This window comes from Muntiacus reevesi, chromosome 3 (assembly GCF_963930625.1).
Source record: "Muntiacus reevesi chromosome 3, mMunRee1.1, whole genome shotgun sequence".
In the NCBI taxonomy this organism is placed as follows: Eukaryota; Metazoa; Chordata; class Mammalia; order Artiodactyla; family Cervidae; genus Muntiacus; species Muntiacus reevesi.
Genome location: NC_089251.1, coordinates 226748994 through 226765238, shown reverse-complemented (window position 1 = coordinate 226765238; position 16245 = coordinate 226748994). Strand labels below are relative to the sequence as shown.

Genomic DNA, 16245 nt, shown 5'->3' with positions numbered 1-16245 from the left:
TTGTGAAGTGTGAGAGGCAAGCTCAGGAAGTAGACCTGGCCACACAGCTTGGTCTCACATGGCTGAGCCCAAACACTAACGGCTCTTGAGGGAGGCAGGGGAGGACCAGGAAAGCTTTGTCCTGGCCTTGGGGCTGGCGAGGAGGAGCCCAGCTTGCAGTGGACCCAGCCGGGAAACCCTTGCCCCCATCCTGGCAGCAAATCCTTATAGTGCCCTCAAGAAGAAGACTCCCTAGGAATTTAACCAGATACCAGCTTGCTCCTGTGCCTGGCACCCTTTTCCAGCTTCCTCTGCCTTTCTTCTGTTATAGTTTGAGTACAAGCTGGACCGAGAGTACCTCAAGGGTTGCAAGCTTTCCGTCACGGATGATAAAGACATGGTGCTGGCCCTGAAGAACTCTATAATCGAAAGTGATGTAAGCATGTGGTCCCTTCCCAGAGGCCTGGCCTCACGCAGGGCTGCCTTCTGAAGCCCAGTCCCCAGGGGCACCCAGAACTGGGGAGGGCTGCTGATCCCATCCACAGCAGTGACTTGGTGGAGCAGGGTGGCAGCAGCGGGAAGCTGTTACAGTCAGGTGGCTGGGCCTGATACAGAGGCTGCACAAGCCAGCCCTCCCAGCCAGCACTGGGGATCTGAGGGCCTGGCTGAACTCAAGGGAATATACTCATTTTCGTGGGGTCACAGTCTTCCTATGCTTCCTATTTCCTCAGCTGGAAAGGAGGACTAATAATGCCTCCCAGGGCTTGGGGGAGGGTCCAATGACATTTCAAAGTGCTCTGAACTAAAGCTGCATATACAAAGATTCATCATAATGTTCATTCTGATTGTTATTAAAGCCTCAGCTTGCACGAGATAAAGAAAATCTTTTTTTGGTATTTCCCAAGATTTCTAAACATCAAATCTTATACTGAATTTAATTTGTTTCTAACTATGTCAATGACACTACTCTCCCAGCTCTATTTAGTAACTCATGAGCTTGATAAAAAATATGCAGGAGACTCAGAGGAGCTGAAGAAATGCCTTTTTCTCACCCCTGCAGCTGAAATACAAAGAGAAACACGTCAAGGAAAGAGGAAGCTGCCATGCCGTGCCCGACACGCCACAGATCCTCCTGGCAAAGACAGTCAGCGGCCTGGTGTCCGAGGTACCCCTCCGGCAGCCCATATGCTCGCCTTCTGTCCTGGGCTGACGCCCCAGGCCGACGCCCCAGGCCGGCACTGTAACAAGCTCTCTGTGCTTTCCCAGAACAAGTACAAGCAGTATGTGAAGAAGCACTTGGCGCAGGGTTCGTACACGACGCTGCCAGAGACCCGGGACACTATTCATGTCAAAGAAGTGACCAAGAACGTCAGTGATGTAAGCGCCCAGCCCCAGGACTCTTGGCCGCAGCAATGCCACTTTACCTTAGCATCCAGCAAAAGACTGAAAGTCATGTTTTTGCTCACACACACTTTCTTTTATGTCACTTCACTCTTAGAGCCAGTACCTATATCTGAACTTTGAACACTGGCTTAAAAGATAATTCAGTAGGAACTTCCCTGGTGGTCCAGTGGTTAAGACTCGGTGCTCCCAATGCAGAGTTTGATCTCCAGTCGGGGAACTAAGATCATGCATGCCACATGCCGCAACCAAAAATACTAATGATAATAAAGACTCAATATTTATTGACTTTCCATTTTTGCCAACTGTGGCAGATATGGGTTTTACCATAGGATGTCTTGTCTGGCAATAAAGATATCACTACCCTAGTGGTAATAAAGGGAGGAAGCTTTGATGGTGAAAATCTGTCTTTCTCATCATCTCTCTACTCCTTAAATTGCTGAACAATTTTAGAGAATCAAAATCACATCTTCATATCTCCCTAATCTCTGCCCACTACATCCTTACAGATAAGCCTTTAATAATCATGTATTTATTATTGTATCATGTATTTATAATAAATCATATATTTAATAATTTGTATTTATGAGCCTTATAAGGTTCCCTTTAAAAAGATGAATGAAAGCGTTTGCTTTGCTTGTAATTCATTCTTTAAAGACTGGTATGTGACTCAATGTCAGGTACCAGGACAGAAATGAAAGAGAAGAACTAGAATACGGACAAGACACCCCAGTTCCAAAATGACAGCAAAATGGGGAACAATAGATTTTCCTTGAGATCTTCTCACAGTTCTTCAAGTAAAACAATTCTGTTCCCGACTTCCCCTCCTCACCTAAGTAATTCTGGCTCTTTTCAGACAAATTACAAGAAGAAGTTTGTCAAGGAGAAAGGCAAATCCAACTACTCCATCATGCTGGAGCCCCCAGATGTGAAACACGCCATGGACGTGGCCAAGAAGCAGAGTAACGTGAGTTCCTCTTCTCACTCTCTGGGGCCCACCTGCACCAGGGGATCCCACACTGGTGTATGCTGGGCTGGGCCCAGTGAGGGGTCACCAGAATTTCTATATCTGGTGGTTTAAAATATGTGGTGGTGGGAATTGATTTGCTTTTAATCAAAAAGGTTCCCTTCAGAAAGTCTGTCTCTCAAACGAGCAAATGTTTTCTTTCTCCAAATGAAGGTTGCTTACAAAAAAGATGCGAAAGAAAACCTGCATTATACCACAGTGGCCGATCGGCCAGACATCAAGAAGGCCACGCAGGCTGCCAAACAGGCCAGCGAGGTAAGTGGGTGGTTAAAACGTTGCCACTCCACCATGCATCGCGAGCAGGTAGTGCAAGGCACCGGCCACCTAGAACATGTTGTCCATTTGGGTTTTCTTTGATTCAGGTGGAGTACAGAGCCAAGCACCGCAAGGAAGGCAGCCATGGACTCAGCATGCTTGGTCGCCCTGACATTGAAATGGCCAAGAAGGCAGCCAAGCTGAGCAGCCAGGTAACGCACGTGGGCAAGCAGTCGCTCTAATGTGAGGTGTTTAGAAACCCTGCAGGAAGAAGTGATTCCTAGAAAGAAAGTGCAGTATTAGTGATCAAAGAGATACGGGGTCTTTGATGGCACTCGGGGCTTTGAAAATTATATCACGAAAAGCTTTGAAAATTTCTATCAGATACAGTCACTTTAACTTTTTTATTTAACAAACATATATTGAAAGCTTGGGCTAGGAACTAGGGGGAATAAATGTCCTCAGACTCTATGTCTACGGATAAATAATTACAATTTGGGGTTGTGTCTGATTGAGGTATGCACAGGGACCTGATGGGGAATGCCTAATGTTAGCAGATTTCATATTAGTGAGAAGATGGACTCAGAAATGTGCCCAAACTTGATTGCCCCATTACCTAATTTCCCTTGTTAGACTAATTATGTAGAAAACTCCTGAGTTAATGACAAGTTTTCAGACATTAGATAAGAGACTCCATGATCAACCACCAGATCTTTCAGAGAGCAAGTATTACTCCAGAAGGACGAGCTCAAGAATATCTTATTTTTTCTCCAATTCAGAGATCCTGCCTTCTTCTTCTTTTTTTTCTTTAATATTTATTTATCTTCTTCTTCTTTACTGTTTTCTCAAGTATTTGTTTGAAGAAATAGGTTTAGGATACCTTTGGTGGTTGTACATATATATGCCTTTCAGCAATGCCAAACATGGAATCCCAATCTTTTGGAAGATACAAGTAGTAATGTCAGGTGACAAAAGAAATGGGAATTATGAAGAGACAAAATGTCTCTTCAAAATGTTCAGATGTCGAATGATAAGCAAATATGATTTTTTTTAAGTTTTTAAATTTAAAATGCCAATGCATTATTTTTATTACAAATTAATGGAATGGTATAAATACTTGAAACAAAGATATGAAATCACTCACAAAAAGTAGTGGACTCTCCAAGAATAGTTAAATGTAACAAGAACTTTTCAATTTAAAACACTTTTAATGTGTTTTTAAATCCCCAAGCTCATATTATTAGCAAGTTAAAAACAAGTTGAAATCTTGAAGACTTGGCTGGTTTTGAAAAGAGTGAGGCCTGTATTTCTAACCTCAGGTGAATCCTGGGATGTGGAGAATGACACCCGACCAGGTGGTATTATGAGCTCCCCTTCTTGGGATTACTTCCTGGGAAAGGCTTCCTCAGGACTGACAGCTTCCTGGTGAGGCCCCTGGTCCAGCAGACCCCATCTGGTGGGCCCTGCCCATTCTGACTTTGCTGTCTTGCTGGCACTCTAGGTGGAATACATCAAAGGCCAAAGGAGAGGGCACGGGCACGGCGCCGCATCTTATGACACCCCTATGATGAGGCAGCTTAAGAGAACTAATGTGCTCATCAGTGATGTAAGACCAGCACCAGCAAGCCCGTATCTCTGTCTTCCTCTTTCTCTTGTCTACCTTCTTAGCCTTGGTCAGGGGACTGACCAAGATGCACTCTTCTTCTGTTGGTCTTGTGTTGGAATGTGTAGAATGCTGTGGAAATTTGTCAGCGGATATACTTTTGCACATACCCATCTTTTCCTGCATGAAACGTTCCCCCTGGAACATACCTCCAGAGTAGGAAGGTAGAGTAGTTTTGAGATGGTCTACTAACCTCTTTAGGCTGTTTACACTGATCATAAGGATGAAGTGAAAATAGACTGGGCATCTTATCTCCAACCACAGAAAGAAAGCCTCTGCTGATGATTGTCATTGGCATTTAATACATATAAGACTGGTTATTTACTATGGTGTCTCAGTTCAGACATACTCCAAATTAACAGTATAAACTGCTCAAAATGTTTTCAGTTGTAGTTTTCACTCTATGTCTTATAGTCTCAATAGCAAGAAATGTTCTAATTTTTGAACCTGCTCTTATAGTCTTTAGAAGCACCAATATTATTGTCCTGTTCAAGTCTCTGCAAAGAAGTAGAACTGGATGTTAGATCTTAGTATTCAATTGAACTTTGAAAAAATTGACTGAAAACCTCTTTCCCACACTCTCTGAACCGCTGGGATTATGGACACTGATGTTGCCATTTGCAACACGGCCCTGCACAGTCGCATCTCAGGTTTCCCTGGTAAACAAGAGAAAGAAGGCTCTTCCATTCCACATGCTGCATGAATGTGGGTACTGTACTTCCCACCTAATTCCACACCTTTCTAAGAATTCTTGAAGTCCTGAATCTGATATGTGTCCTTATCATGCAAACTAGACTAGTACTTAAGAAGATTCAGTCAAAAAGGAAGGTTGGACATGGTGGCTCATATTCCTGGCAGTAGTTATGCTCAACTGCATTTGCTTGGGGCCTTCTTGTGGAAAGAGGAGGCACAACTTTTTAATTAAAAACTTAGAAATTTAAATCTGCTTAAAATTAACAGAAGAAAAATGAACTGAAAGGCCAGTAGAAAACTGCCCTTCAAGTACTTTTTTCAGACGTGAGTTATTTTCTAAAAGATAGAGGGTTTTTAGCACTCTTCTAGAGAAATGGGTTTTATTCACATCAGAGATGGGCCTTTGCATTTTTTCTTCCCCAGTCTTGCCTCTGCACATCTACCTGACTTTGCTTTTCTGTGTTTCTCACCTGTTGGGATAAGCCCTATTCTTAGGGCTTCTGTATCCTTAGGAAAAGTTCTCTCTTGGTCCAGACACCAGCTCACCACGTCTGATTTTCTTTAGCAGGCTTTTCATTTTATTTGGGGGGTGAATTTCCTTTCCGAGAAGAGCCATTGTAGCATTTGTTTATGTTGTGTCTTCCTGTTCTGCTGTTTCTTCTTCCTCCATTGTGTGTCTGACGCAGTGTGCCCGAATCCTGCTCTACTGCTCTGCATGCTTATTTTGTCTGTGCGTTTTCACTGGAGACTGGTTCAAGAGAAATGTCTTAGCACCGTGAATGCTCTTCCTTTAATGTGGCAGACTTCATTGTTCTTAGCACTCGAGTGGCCTCCTGTTGTGCCTGTCCCGCTGGATGTGGAAAGTCGTGGGGAAGGAAAGTGATGAAGCATGAGGGGACTGATTTTACGTGTCTATGGTGTGAAATATCTGGGCAACCAGATTCTGGTGTGCTAACTTTGAATGAGCAAGTCTTTCATTTTACCAACAACAGAAACTCTAGGTGTCCCAGAGCATCAAATATTGCCCTTTTGGCTGGCTAACATCTAGAAAGAGCTCATTTTTCTTTCTTCCTAGAATAAGTAACTGTGCGGTGCTTAGTCACTCTGTTGTGTCCAACTCTTTGCAACCGCATGGATTGTAGCCCGCCAGGCTCCTCTGTCCATGGGGATTCTCCAGGCAAGAATACTGGAGTGGGTTGCCATTTCCTCCTCCAGGGAATCTTCCCAACCCAGGAACTGAACCCAGGTCTCCCGCATTGCAGGCGGATTCTTTACCATCTGAGCTATCAGGGAAGCCCAGAATAAGTAACTAGTAGGGTTCTATTTCTGGTGTTAATCCTAGTGTCAAAGGAATCAGTCTGTTATTCAATAAGTAAGTGTTTCTGTCACTTTCAGTTTATTCTATTGAATATTCCTATAAGTAAATATCATCTTAGCTATTTTGCTTAGGCATTATGACTGTCTCTTTCTTTCATCCATCAAATCACATTTATTAAGCAACTATTAGTGCCAGGCATTGCACTTATTTTTTAAATTGAATTTATTTAATCCTTTGCATCTTCTTTTATATATTCTGCAAGTAAAATATATTTAATCTTATTTTTCTCTTTATGTTAATTTATCTCACTTCTTTCCTCCTTCTAACCTGAAATTATATCAAAGCCATTAACCCCCAAATTCTGTTCTTTTACTCAAAAGTTATGCCAATATTTTGCCAATTAAAATTAAAATGATATAGCTAAAGTACAAAATAATAAATTCTCCTAAATTCAACAGATTCCTTACTTCTCACTATCTTGATCATTTATAAAGCCTCTTTGAACTCCTGGTAATAGACCTAAAATGCTTTTGGTTTTGCTAGTTAGGAAGACTGAAATGCTTCAAATCAAATATATTAGATCATGTCTCTGAATTTAGCCAGAAGCCTTTTCCCATGCATTTTTGTCTTGCATCAAAAGGAAGTGAATCTTTCATACCCCTGGATAATATAAAAATGAGCAAAACAAATACTATGTCATTTGTTCTTATACTCAATTGCCTGTTGTCTCTACATAATTATTAATAATGCTCCCTTTTACTCTTAAAAGTGGCCTACTTTGGATAATAAATTATATGATCACTTTATGTGTGACATATATTCTTTTGCACTTACATTTCCCCTGTTCCTCAGCTTTCAAATAAACTGACATTCAGGAATAATTTGGATTTTTGCATTTGCTATTAGGTTAAATACCGAGAAAATTTCAACAAAGAGAAGGGCAAGACACCAAAATACAATCCAAAAGATAGCCAGCTCTACAAAGTCATGCAAGATGCTAATAATCTTGCAAGTGAGGTATGTGCTTGTTTAACTGTAGTAAAATATATAATGTGAATTTGCCATTTTAAGTATTTTTAAGTATGGAAAAGACCCTGATGCTGGGAGGGACTGGGGGCAGGAGGAGAAGGGGATGACAGAGGGTGAGATGGTTGGATGGCATCACTGACTCGATGGACATGAGTTTGAGTAAACTCCAGGAGCTGGTGATGGACAGGGAGGCCTGGCATGCTGCGATTCATGGGGTCACAAAGAGTCGGACACAACTGAGCGACTGAACTGACTGACTGAAGTATGTAATTCAGTGGCATTAATTACATTCACAATGTTGTCCAACTACCACTATTAATTCCAAAGCTTTTTCATCACCTCAAAACACAAACTCTGTAACTATTAAGCAGTAATTTTCCATTTCTCTCTCCCACCAAGCCCTGGTAAGCTCTAATCTACTTTCTGTCCCTATAAATTTGCCTATTAGAGATTTCATGTAAGTAGAATCATGTAATATTGGTCCTTTTTTGATCTGGCTTATTTCATTTAGTTAAATGTTTTCAAAGTTCATCCTTGATGTATAGTGTATGTCAGAACTTCATTCTATCTGTGGTTAAATAGTATTCCACTTTATGTGTATATCACACTGTGTTTGTCCCTTCATTTGTTAATGGATACTTGAGTTGTTTCCTGTTTTGGGCTATTGTAAATGAGTTATGATTTTTTATCACCATTTCCAGCATTTCTTTCAGGATGAGATATCTTATTATGATTTCATTAGTACCATTTTCCATTTCCTATTTATATGATTTCCTTTTTCCCCTTACTGTGGCACAGGTTAAGTATAAGGCTGATTTGAAGAAACTTCACAAACCTGTGACTGACATGAAGGAATCTCTGATAATGAACCATGTCTTGAATACAAGCCATCTTGCCAGTTCTGTAAGTTCAATCGTTTGCTCCAAAAACAGCTTGTTTCACCCATTTACAGCTAAATCCCTTCTTTGAGGTCACATGCATCTCCTTCTCCGCTACTGAAAGCATGTCTGTTCTCTGAGTGCATTCTTCCAAATGACAATATTAATCTACCGGTGCTCCACGGACTGCAACACCTCTCAGATGATAAAAATGCTTCTATTTGGGGAATATTTTAACTTCCTTTTCTCCCAATTAACCACTCCCTTTCCTCCTCCTAAAAACATAGACTTAACACTTGGAATAGTTTCTTTCAACTTTTCACTCTTAAAAGCCTACTTTGAATAAGCCATATAATCTAAGTGCTTACATCCTTGTATTTATTAACTGACAATGCTGAACATGTATTTTCATCCTTTAAAATGTTTTTATAACCCCCTATGTGGTGTTTGCTAATTTTCATTTGATCTCAATGCTGCTGCTGTGTAAATATCCAAACTAAAGAGAAAAATAGGAATGCGGAGCAGCTTTGCCATCAATGTGCATTTTTTTGGCCTCCTTCCCCTCAGTACCAGTACAAGAAGAACTATGAGAAGAGTAAAGGCCACTACCACACAATACCTGACAATCTGGAGCAGCTTCATCTAAAAGAGGCCACAGAATTACAGAGTATCGTAAGTTGACCAAGACTGTCTTTTTTCCTGCACATTCACCTACAATGTCAAAAGTTTTCATGGATTCCCCTAGAGGACAGTAGTTACACTTGTAGCAACAATTGCTTGTGAAAATGCCCAAGGATATTATGGGCTTGGAATTTAGCAACATGTTGAAACAAATGTTCATGTTCTGAATGATAACAATATTTACATACATTGGAGAAATAGTGTGTAGGCATGCAGTATGTGTTATTCAGGTTACTCACAGGGACTGGAAGCATAAAGATTATATCACCAGGGAGACAGACCCCTTAGAAAATATTAGTGGGACCTCCCTGGTGGTCCAGTGGCTAAGACTCCGTGCTCCCAATGCAGGGGACCTGGGTTTGATTCCTGGTTGGGGATCTAGGTCCTACATGTTGCAACTAAAGATCCCACATGCCTCAGCTAAGACCTGACAGAGCCAGATAAATCAATAAATACATTTTTTTAAAAAAAAAGAAAAGAAAATATTACTAAGAATGATAGGGAGCCTTTGGAGGATTTGGGGCAGAGGAGTGATATGATCAGGTCACCACTGAAGTAGTCTCGGGTGTGGAAGAAATTGCAAAATTTATACAAGTAAGATTCTCACAGGAAAGAACTCAGGGAAGGAATTCGCTGCCACATGACCTTCTATTTCACAAATTCAGCTATTTCCTTCCCCACTGGGCATTAATAAGAAGGCTGAATTACAGGAAATGCCTTCCATCATCTGTAAAATTCATCTGTAAAGCAGCTCGTGTTCCTGGACCTCTGTGTTAATGTGTCATAAGCAAGAGAACTGAGATTGGACTTTGCTATGAAGATGCTGTGTGACCCAGGCTTTTGTCTTTGAGTGTCTCCTCTGTAAATTAGGGATATCTATAGGCTCCTCCCATTCCTGGGCCCCTGTGATGAGGATGAAGAGTTTGTGTTTGTAAAATAGCCTTGGGGTCTTTTTGAGAATGTCAGGTTTGTTAGAAATTCAGTCAATGACTAGTCAACTGGTTTTCATTTTCATACCAATCTATACTGGTAGCATTGAATATGTGACCAGTTATTACCTTAGTTGAGTTACTGATATGTAAATAAAGTTGTATGCATTATCTATTAAATTAAGGCCCCAGGCCCCTGATAAAAGTTCTTATCAAGGGAAGAGTGAAGATTTTTATTAGAAATATTGGCTGATGCTGACTAAAATATTCACCTCTATACACATCAAATCTCTGCGAACCTTCTCTGTGGGCAGTTTTCCTGTGAATTTCCTTGTCTCAATGCTTGTCTTGGCTGATTCTTCTGCAGTGATCCTTTTGTCTCCTTGAATTGAACACAAATCCTGACCATGCCTTGCAGACAGTTATGGTGTTATCCTGCCAGGCCAAAATAAAAAGTTACTTTCTGAAACATGACGGAACTGTTTTGCATGGCAATGAGATGCCACCCAACTGGACATAATGCCAGAGATATCTCATAAGGGTTTTATCACTAGGTGAAATACAAAGAAAAGTACGAAAAGGAACGAGGGAAGCCTATGCTAGATTTTGAAACACCAACGTACATCACTGCCAAGGAGTCTCAGCAGATGCAGAGTGGGGTAAGTCCTGCATAAACCCCCATGCAGCAAATATACCATCGAGCTAATGCAAACAAGTGTTGAGCCTGTTGTCATCCCAAAGGTGTGGATGATGGGATTCTTCAACATATGATTACCAAAATCTTTTCCGTGTCTCAAATCCTGTGGTTCCATTATATATATATATATATAAATATTCTGAATAATAAACATTTACCATATATGTTTTATTTCAACTACCCTTTTCACAGAATTAGGACATAGCAAACTGTTCCTGATACTGAAACAAATAATTTTGAATGTAATGTAATTTTTTCTTTGAATCAGTTCCCTCTATGCAGACCCACTGTTGGCTTTGAATTGTTCTCTTAATAGGAAGCCTCCAGTCCCAGAAAGGAAGATTTTTTTTCTTTTAACCAGGAGTTTTATCAAAATATCAAAAAGTCACTATGTCATATTTCCTATTTTAGAAATGTAAGCAGAGGCATCTAAAATAGAATTAAAATTTTAAGCAATAGTGGAGAAGAATGAATGTTATTTTGAAACTGAGAAAGTCTGTCTTCATTGGGAAACAGGCTTATTTTGGGTTTCTTCTGCCTCACCTCCATGGGCATATCTCCAACCATAAAGATAAATGGCTTTTAATATAAGTAGTAGTTTGGGGTGCTTTCTGGTGTGTAGAATGCCAGATAACAGAAAATTTTAAATTGTTTAAAACAGTTGGTAAACCTGGGTAAAGCATCTGTGGGAGATCCTAGATCCTTGTACTATTCTTACTTTTCTGTATATGTCAAATTCTATTGGAATTGAAAATGGCAAAAATCAAGACCCAGTGTCTATTCCAAGCCTCCCAGTCATACAACCTCATCCAGGGATTTGAGAGATGGGGGAGGTGGTGGCCCTTCCTCCCAACAGTGAACAAAGCCTGATAACCTCTCTGGACTTCATTATCCACCTTATTTGTTCAGTGATTTAGAATAATACTTGTGATTATGAGAAAGGGCAAATTTGCATTTGGTGCCCTCAAGATCCCCTTCCTCTGAGTGGTTTTTTATTTTCTTCACCTGAGTCACTTCTAATTCAGAAGTAGAATCTTTTATTGCTTCAGAAAAGTGTCATCAAGAGAGAGGACAATGGATTGAGTCTTGGAGATACATCCGTCCTTCCCCTCTCAGAGAGCCAGCCCCCATGGGAGTGGTAGACGGGCAAATGAGAGGCCACCAAAGGTTCTCAGCCTCTAAGTTCCCTTGGGTAATTTGCTCTACCCAGGGTATTTCCAGAACAATCATGTTTCAAATGTGTGATTGTCAGCAGAACTAAGATCAAGAAGCCATACACAGAAAGAAAATGTAATTTTCTTCTTCCTAGGGTTGAGAAATAAGTTGTAACAAACATCCTTTCTTGTCTTTCCTTCCTACTTACATTAGAAAGAATATAGGAAAGAATATGAAGAGACCATTAAAGGCAGAAACCTGACTGGCCTGGAGGTCACACCAGCTCTATTACATGTCAAATATGCAACCAAAATAGCCAGCGAGGTAGTGCCTGCTCGGTCTTTTCTCTCCCTGCTGACCCAAATAATTGCACTGACACTCATCGATGTATTCCTACCATTTTCACCACCACCTAACTCTTCGGGTTCTAAGTTGGGTTCCCATGTGTTTCATGCTAGCACCTAATCTATTACCCAGGTTAATTCTCCTGATTTTTTAATTGAATACCTAATAAAACGTGCTTACCTTAGCATTCTATTAATTTCTAGTTTCATATTGGATATTAACTGATGAAGCTTACACCCTGCCTTTATAGATTTTTTATTGACTAAACTGTAACTGTTTGAAATTAGGTTTTTGTTTGTTTGGGGGTTTTTGTTTAGTATTTTGGTAAGGGACTTTTCAGCAAAGAGGAACAATCCAGGCTTTCGTGTGAGCATTGTTGCTTGTATTTTGTGCTATAGAAAGAGTACAGGAAAGATCTAGAGGAAAGCATCCGTGGGAAGGGTCTCAGTGAAATGGAAGACACACCGGATATGCTAAGAGCAAAGAATGCCACTCAGATCCTCAACGAGGTGGGCACCCAGCCAACTGCATGCACAGGATCAACCGAGTATCTTCTTCCTAGCCAAGTTGCATTTTTTAAAAAAGTGATAAAAAGTTTTTGAATTTCAGATTCTCTGTTCAACATGATTATTAATCATTACATAAAAATCTTGATTTCTGATGAGATGATAACTGTTTCCAGGGTGGCTATGCCTGTTCTTTATCTAATAGCTTTTGATTTAATCTTGATACATTTGTTGTGCCCATTTAAATAAAACCACCACACTGGAGTGGTGGGCACCTAAGTGTAATCATTTATGTACCAAACCAGATTTAAAATATGCTTTATACTTTAATGTTCTAAGCAGAGAATGCTAGAAATTGCTCCAAAGGAGGTTCTGGCATGAGTATAATAGTTTTCTAAAGCGTCTTCTGTGGTCACCACTCCACCTACCCCAGGGATGGTGAAGGTGACTCTAGCAATGCAGGTGGCATGTTATGTGGACCTATATTCACTCTGCACATTCATTATCTTGCTATGACAGCTAAGTAACATTTTCTTTTAATGCTACTATAGAAAGAATATAAGAGAGATCTGGAGCTGGAAGTCAAAGGGAGAGGTCTGAATGCCATGGCCAATGAAACTCCCGACTTCCTGAGAGCCAGGAATGCTACAGATATTGCCAGTCAGGTGAGTGTTCCATGTCAGTCTTTCAAAAAAAAAAAAAAAAATAGCTGTGATTATAAGAACACAGTTTTTTCCTTCTATTATCTTACTTGTTGGTCAATTACAGTCAGATGCATATAATGGCATGGTGGAATCTGTTCTGATGAAAGGATCCAGGACCTTTGCCAGAGCTGCTCTCATCTGTCCTTCTCCCAGCTCTTCGGAAAACAATCAATGCCTTACTATCCATTGATTATCTCTCTCCTTCTCCTTTCCCAAACCCTGCACAACTCTCACCAGCCCTCACCCCACCCACTCCCCAATCAACTAGATAGTAAGCCTGGGACTCGACCTTTCTTTCCGAATCTCACTCCTTAGCATAAAGCTATAAATACAAGAAAAAAAAAAACAATTGTTGAGTAGCAGATGAATGAATCCTTTTCTTTTTTGTTTTTATTTTGAATAATGAATCCTTTTAGAAAAGAAATATTAATCACTTAATACTCAAACTGAGCCAACAAATGTGTGCACTGTAAACATTCACCCAACTATTGGATGGTCCTTTTGTAGATTAAGTATAAGCAATCAGCAGAAATGGAAAAAGCCAATTTCACTTCTGTGGTTGACACTCCGGAGATCATTCATGCCCAGCAAGTCAAGAACCTTTCAAGCCAGGTAAGGACATTCATCAGGATATCACACATTGACCCCAATCACAAAGAACAAGTCTTTCCACTAATACTGAAGGAGATTCTTTCAAATCACAATTTTGCCAGTAAAAAAGAAGGGATTCATCTATGATGCAAGTTTGAGTTAAACTTGAGATTCCTATATCAGAATTAAAATAAAGAAGAGAATTTAAAGGTACTGAAGAACTCTTAAAATGGTTCTACTCATAATTTTTTAAGGGCTTCCCAGGTGGTGCCAGTGGTAAAGAATCCACCTGCCAGTGAAGGAATACAAGAGACATGGGTTTTACCCCTGGAGTAGGAATTGGCCACCCACTCCAGTATTCTTGCCTGGAAAACTCCATGGACAGAGGAGCCTGGCTGACTAGTCCATGGGGTCACAAAGGGTTGGACATGACTGAAGACACACATGCATGCACATAATTTTTTAAATTTATTTTTCCAGTTTTATTGAGATAAAATTGAATGTATCGCTGTGTAAGTTTAAGGTGTACAGTGTAATGGTTTGTGAATATCACTCAGTCATGTCTGACTCTTTGCGATCCCATGGACTATCAAGTCCCTGGAATTCTCCAGGCCAGAATACTGGAGTAGGTAGCTGTTCCCTTCTCCAGGGGATCTTCTCAACCCAGGGATTGAACCCAGGTCTCCCACATTGCAGGCAGATTCTTTACCAGCCGAGCCACCAGGGAAGCTCAAGAATACTGCAGTGGGTAGCTTATCCCTTTGCCAGCGAATCTTCCCAACGCAGGAACTGAACTGGGGTCTCCTGCATTGCAAGCAGATTCTTTACCAACTGAGCTATTAAGTGTAATGGTTTGGCTTATATTAATTGTGAAGTGATTACCTCAATAAGTTTAATTAGCATCCATCATATAATAAGAAGAGAAAAAAAAAAAAGGAAAATTTTTCCTTGCGATGAGAACTCTCAGGATTTAGTCTCTTAACTTTCACACACCATGCAGCAGTATTAACTATAGTTGTCATCATGTTATTCATTACATCCCTACTACTTTATAAGTGGAGTTTTGTCACTTTTGACCACCTTTCTCCAATTCCACCTCACCCCCAACTCCCACCTCTGGCAACCACAAACCTGATCACTTTTTCTACGAGTTTGATTTTAGATTCCACAAATATGTGAGTTCATACAGTATTTGTCTTTTCTGACTTATTTCACTTAGTGTTGTGCCCTCCATGTCTACCCATGTCATCACAGATGGCGGGATTTTGTTTTTATGCCTGAATATTATTCCATTGTACATATATAGCCCAACTTTTTTTTAAAACTGGAGGGTAATTGCTTTACAGTGTTGCATTGATTTCTACCACACAGCAATGCAAATCGGCCACAATTAAACATATATATGTGTGTGTGTGTGTGTGTGTGTGTGTGTGTGTGTGTATATATATATATATATATACACACACGGGAGTTGGTGATGGACAGGGAGGCCTGGCATGCTGCAATTCATGGGGTTGCAGAGTCAGACACGACTGACTGAGAAACTGAACTGAATATATACACACACACAACATTTTTTATCCATCATTTATTGATAGAGGCTTAGGTTGTTTCCATGTCTCAACTATTATAATGATGCTATGAACATCAAAGTGCAGGTATCTTTTCAAATTAGTGTTTTTATATCCTTCAGATATATTCCTAGAAATGGAATTGCTAGATCATGTGGTACTTGTGTTTTTAATTTTTTGTGGATCCTCTATACTGTTTTCCATAGAGGCAAACCCAGTTTACAATCCCAGTGGGGCACTGTTCTCCACACCCTGACAAATGGTTGTTTGTTATCACTTGTCTTTCTGATGATGGCCATTCAAACAGGCATGAGTTACCACCCATAGTTAAAAAATCAGTCTCTTAAAATGTGGATGTAAAATTTGTGTGCAAATCTGGAAAAAAACAAAGTCGATCACCCACATTTGATTAGCAGTTTAACAAGATTGAGGTCATGTCATCAACACTAACCATACAATCTAACCCTGATTCTTCCTGATGGGTAACTCTCTCTCTTCCTACAGAGAGATAAAGAAAATTATGATGTCCTTCATACTCCAAGATATATCCTCATTTGTTTTAACCTTCACTGCTGATCAGGAACCTGCAATTTATTTCAGTAGCCTCAAATCAGAGTTTTTGCTTGTCTTCTAAACATTGAGTTAGAAAGCAGTAGTTGCTTGACCAGGCTATACTTCATAACACCTGGGAATGTAGTTTTCCTGGCCTCATCCTGGAAGTTCTTGTTGGACCTGCCTGCTGGCTCACCCCGGTAGCCAGGAGCCCAACCATACCTGCTCACAGCTCAGTGACAGTATCTTTGTCACCAACCAAGGACTGGCA

At 40.4% G+C, this 16245-nt stretch overlaps 1 protein-coding gene across 17 annotated transcripts in view; it reads left to right on the top strand.

Moving 5' to 3' along the window:
- NEB (nebulin) overlaps positions 1–16245 on the top strand; it is a 204397-nt gene that overhangs the window by 167454 nt on the left and 20698 nt on the right. For all 17 annotated transcript variants that reach the window (XM_065931527.1, XM_065931542.1, XM_065931541.1 and 14 more), the window contains 14 exons: positions 311–415; positions 1040–1144; positions 1246–1356; positions 2237–2347; positions 2561–2662; positions 2770–2874; positions 7243–7353; positions 8164–8268; positions 8811–8915; positions 10408–10512; positions 11919–12029; positions 12449–12559; positions 13108–13221; positions 13768–13872. In XM_065931527.1, coding sequence (XP_065787599.1) covers positions 311–415; positions 1040–1144; positions 1246–1356; positions 2237–2347; positions 2561–2662; positions 2770–2874; positions 7243–7353; positions 8164–8268; positions 8811–8915; positions 10408–10512; positions 11919–12029; positions 12449–12559; positions 13108–13221; positions 13768–13872 — 1506 coding nt within the window. The remainder of the gene's footprint in view (positions 1–310; positions 416–1039; positions 1145–1245; positions 1357–2236; positions 2348–2560; positions 2663–2769; positions 2875–7242; positions 7354–8163; positions 8269–8810; positions 8916–10407; positions 10513–11918; positions 12030–12448; positions 12560–13107; positions 13222–13767; positions 13873–16245) is intronic.